General features: G+C 37.8%; 1 protein-coding gene across 1 annotated transcript; it reads left to right on the top strand.

Moving 5' to 3' along the window:
- The first annotated feature begins 836 nt into the window (after window positions 1-836).
- LOC145769116 (uncharacterized) lies at window positions 837-1,307 on the top strand. The gene has a single exon (XM_082580711.1). It carries the CDS (start codon window positions 837-839, stop codon window positions 1,305-1,307), a length of 471 nt encoding a protein of 156 aa, XP_082436837.1.
- Window positions 1,308-5,286: the final 3,979 nt, after the last annotated feature.

Raw genomic sequence — 5,286 nt, 5'->3', positions numbered from 1 at the left:
GAAACAAACAAGTTTTATTTTGAATTTCCACGAAGAAACACAATCATCTGAAAGTGTTCATCTGACAGTTTGTTGTGTTTTGGTTTCAATGTGTCTTTGCCCATTGAAAACATTCTTTCAACTGCAGCGCTGGAAGGTATTGGCATGTTGTAGCGAAAAAAATACATTAAAAAGTATACGTTGACGCTATGCGCTAAAAAACCGCGAAAACTTTACGGCTTAGCCTCAAGCGACAACTATCCAAAAAAATGTGGCCGTAAGCGTTAGCGTAAACAAAAAGTCTACGGCGTAGAATTTGAAATATAAGGATAATGTAATAAGGATAAGATGTCTCATTTCCAAAAAATAATTTATAAGGCTACAAACTTGAAAATCTTTAACAATACTACATTGCATCCGATTTACATAAAATATTTGTCTCATATTCAAGCTATTCTGCCCACGTTTTCTTCGCGTGCCCCATCACGAGATTATCACCACTGGAAAAGAAATTAACTTCATAATGTAGAATTGTAGATTTTAACGACTTGTTTTAGCCTGATGCTCAGAGTTCGCTGTGGTAAAAGCGAATTACTCTAGCTTTCAGAACACAGTTCCCCAGGCATGTGCTATAACGAATGGTGTTCAAGTTAGTGAGTCGTTGTTTTATGCGGTTTTTTGTTTGGCTTGAGGCTGCTGTCTGTGGAGTTTCTGTTGTTAGGCGTTATTGCTGTGAAATTTCGTTGAATTATTGATTAATAGATTAGGTGTTAAAATCAGTATTCATTGCACTACCCAAAGTCCCAGGAACACTTGATTGTGACAAACATTGCACTATTAGTCTGATCTCACACACTATGAAATTGCTGCTAAAGATCATCCTCCAACGCTTAAGAAGGCAATTGCTTCCAGAAATAGGGGGCAATCAATTTGGCTTCAGGAAAGACAGAGGAACAACCAACGCAATCTTCACCATGAGAATGCTTGGTGAAAGAGCAATTGAAGTCCAACAAGACCTATATCTTGCATTTGTAGATTTCAAAAAAGCCTTCGATAAAGTTCGTCACGAACAGCTTTTTGAGATGCTGAACAACATTAACGTTGATGACAAGGACCTGCGCATAATTAAGAATGTGTATTACCAACAACAAGCTGCAGTTCGCCTACCTGAAGGTCTATCTAAATATTTTGAAATTCAACGTGGGGTCAGACAAGGCTGCGTGATGTCACCAGATCTGTTTAACTTGTATAGTGAAATGATTCTCAGAGAAATAGAAGGCGTTGATGAGGGAGTTTTAGTAAACGGCATCTCCTTAAACCAGAGGTGACGAACCTGCGGCCCGCAGGCCGCATGCGGCCCGTCAAAGAATTTTGTGTGGCCCGCAAAACAATTTGACAATCTCAAATGGTCATCTGTTTTCGGCAGCACGTACCTATGCGAACAGTTCTTTTCTAAAATGCACTTTACAAAAAGTCGTTACAGGTCGAGGCTGACAGATGAAAATCTTAGTAGGCTATGCAGTTGAAAGTTGCCACACCGTCTGTTCGACCCAATATTGAACGCTTAGTCAAGCAAAAAAACTTTCCAAAAATCCTACTAAGCAAAAAAATTCAATCCATCAATGTTATCTTTTAATATTTTATGTTTCAATGCTGCATTAGATCGCTTCAGCTGTATGATTCGCATGGGCTTTTATTTGTTGTTTGAAAAGGAAATTTCATTAACTGATTTGTTGTTTCGGAGCATCATGGTCGAAACATTTAGTCAACTTGAGCAAAAAGGATAGAGCCAAAAAAAGAAGAAATAATACTCATATGAAATCAAACCCTTCGAAAATTAAACTGTCTTCATTATCAGTGCAAGTACTGTTGCTTTATCCTTTTTGCTCAAGTTGATTTGTTTTTATTTTTTACTGTTGTATGTTTCGATTCTGCGTAAGATAATTTCAACTGTGTGGGTTTTATTACTTTCATCTGCCGTTTGTTGCTTTTCATGAATAATATCTTGAGTCGCTTCTAAAAGATTTCATAGTAGGTTACGACTAAAAAGTTGTGTGGCCCGATAACTCATGTGTAATTGACAAAGTGGCCGCGACCGCAAAAAGGTTCGTCACCCCTGCCTTAAACAATATTCGCTATGCTGATGACACTGTGCTCATAGCGACATCCCCGGACGGTCTACAAACACTAATTAACAAAACTTTAGACATCAGCGCAAAATATGGAATCCAAATTAATGACAAAAAAACAAAATGCATGGCTATGTCAAAACAAAGTCCTGAACCCCACTTTGCACTTTACCAGGGAGGCAGCACAATTGAACAAGTGTCTTCTTTTAATTATCTTGGTTCTCTCTTAACAGCGGACGTACAATGTAAAAAAGAAATACGAAGAAGAATAGGCCTAGCCAAAGACGCATTTAATAGACTACGACCTATTCTATTGGATCGCAAACTTTCTATTCCTCTGAAGGTGCGACTTCTCAAAGTGTTGGTGTGGTCTGTTTTCCAGTATGGTTGTGAAACATGGACCTTCAACACAGAAACTAGGCGTAACATTGAAACAGCTGAAATGTGGTTTTACAGAAGGATGCTCAGGATTTCATATACTGATCACATCACAAATGCAGAAGTTTTAAACCAGGTACATCAAGATAAGGAACTATTGAACAACATAACTCAAAGGCAACTCAAATTTCTCGGTCACATCATCAGAAAAGAAGAATTCGAAACTCTTTGTCTAAGCGGCCGCATTCTCGGGAGACGTGCTCGTGGCAGGCAACGAACAACATTTATATCTAATTTTCAACGAAATACATCAATCAGCCAACCAAGAACACTTTGGGACACTGCACGACAAAGGGAACATTGGAAGAATTTACGAACTGAGCATCTAGTTCATCAAAGGCCGCATCGGCTATGAAACTGTAGTAGTAGTAGTAGTAGTAGTAGTAGTAGTAGTAGTAGTAGATTAGGTGACATAGTTCTTCCCATTCAGCACGGTTGTTCATTTTTGGACTTTGTCTACTTATGAAAATGGCCTCTTAACCGCGCAACTGTACCGCGTCGTTTTATTTCAGTCAATAATTTTAATTCAAAGTCGGCGAGGCACTGTTGTTGATGATTAAAGACCGAACTTTCATCTGAGCTAAGGTGTTCTTTCAGGCGGGAATGGAGTGGGCGGATCGTGCTGCCTATGTAACTTTTCCTGCATTTCTTGCATATGATCTTGTAAACACAGTTCTTGATGGTACACATGTCGTCGTTCCGTAGTGGGCAATTTTGTAGCCGGTAAGGTTCGGATTTTTGTGCTTTTTGAAGGGCGTTTCGGAGTGTTCGTGAACGTCGAATGAGGCGGACTGGCAAATGCAGGTCTTTAAAGACTTTCTTTAATTTGCGGTCCGAGTTGTCGCTTATAAAATAGTTAGGCCTACATATATTGGTAATTTGCCCGTATTAATTAGAATAATTATAGGCTACATCTAAGAGAAATAAGTAAAAGAATTTGAAAATTTTACATTAAAGCTGTAAGCTTACAAGCGACACCTCTCAACAGCACCATCAACAACTGACACACGAATTTTCTTGAGCCTGTTGAGGCGTGAACTTTTGAAAGTGCATGAGCTTTTTCGCTTTTGGACGGTCATTGTCATTCTCAGCAAAATTTTGTACATGCTCTGGTTAAATGACAGATTGATTGTTTAATAACTATAAAGGGTGAATTTTTCATGTAAGCTTACAGCAGAATTTGGATATAATGGAGTGTCATTATTCAGATGCATCGGAATAGAATTTATTTTAGGATAGGCCAATGTTATTTTCGGTTCTTATAAACTTGTATTTTATGAGTGATGCTCATTGCTCAGTCTTATCTTATCTGGCAACAGGGCATGGTAGGCATATATCATATGAGGTAAGTGACATATTCATCCTCTTTCATATTCAGTATTCTTGTGCATAGCCTATTAAAATTAAATATTAGTTTTATCGCAGCATGATACTATTATTGCGCACAGATGTCCAATTCTGCAGTAAAATGTTGTATGGTGTGCAATACGCCAATGCAAACATCACTCGTATTGCCTAAGACAAAGGGGGCCCGGAGTTAGAGGGGGCTCGGAATGACTCTTTGTACCCCTAGTGAAAATTTCTCTCAGAAGCCCTGTTTGCACACAGAAGAATATTTACTTCAAAAATTTCGCATTGAATAACCGAAACAGCATGGGCTAACTGTCACAATCAATATGCAGGGCCTTTGTATTTTGGCGAACGTGCTGTTTTGATTGTGGAATCCTTGAGCGATATGTTATTATCGATTACTGACCTATAGTGACCTCTGATTGTGAAGCTTTTATTATGTAACGTATTTCCAGAACATCCATTCAGAACAAACCTGGAATATTCTTCTGTTTTTCACATTTGCCAAATGTCGTTTGTCATGATGTCATAAGGATGCTTACCAGTAGATTTGTGATTGCAAAATTTTTATTATGTAACGTATTTTCTAGAACTTTCTACCCTACGTGACAATCTGGAAGCTTCTTTAAACTTGCTTGTTTACGTTTAGTACAACTTTTACAGTTTACAGAACAATGAGTTTTTATGATGTAACATTGCGTAACCTTCTCGAAGTTGCTGGACCAAACAACTTGCTTTAAATAGTGGTGTAATTTGCATTATGATTGTTATGAGTTGATTATGAATTATGAGAGTTGTGTTATGAGTTGCAGATTGTTGTTGTTGTTGTTGTGGTAGTGGGTAACAGATGCAGAGATTATTGTTGATTGAGACTCGAAGTAGGCCTAATTGAATACAAGTAGATGAGAGTTGGTGCTGATATAAACTGTGTTCGAAATTAGAGTTATTTGAGAAGCTGTTCGTTAAAGTCCTTCAAGAATTTTCATTATCATTTCACTAGTAGAACTATTCGACATTTAATTGACTGCCTTTCGGTAATATCCCATTAAACTACGTCATTGAACCTTTCCAAGTCTCTTTCCTGGTAAGAGATAGAAAGAAACCGTGACACTAACCTAACGTGTTTCTGAACTTATTTTAAAAGCGATATATTTTACGTTTCGTTTCGGGGAGCTTTCAGTTTTAGATAAATTCTTTCGATAACCGACCACTTATTTGGCACAGCCTATATTTGTTTTCTGGAAGCAATGCTTCAGATTTTAGAGGTTTATAGTGATTTTCTAACAATTAAGCTAACTTTGTCTCAGGATATGACTAGCGAACTCTGTTCTGAAAGCTCGTGTTATCTTACTTCAGAGTAAACCAATTAAATTCGTCACAAAACGTTTTG

This window comes from Aplidium turbinatum, chromosome 4 (genome assembly GCF_918807975.1).
Source record: "Aplidium turbinatum chromosome 4, kaAplTurb1.1, whole genome shotgun sequence".
Taxonomy (NCBI): Eukaryota; Metazoa; Chordata; class Ascidiacea; order Aplousobranchia; family Polyclinidae; genus Aplidium; species Aplidium turbinatum.
Note: the sequence above shows the minus strand (reverse complement) of the source record. Positions and strands in the feature narration are given on the sequence as shown.

Bases quoted from the DNA above. Each gene is read 5' to 3' on its own strand.
- LOC145769116 (XM_082580711.1), top strand. From the start codon at position 837: ATGAAATTGCTGCTAAAGATCATCCTCCAACGCTTAAGAAGGCAATTG.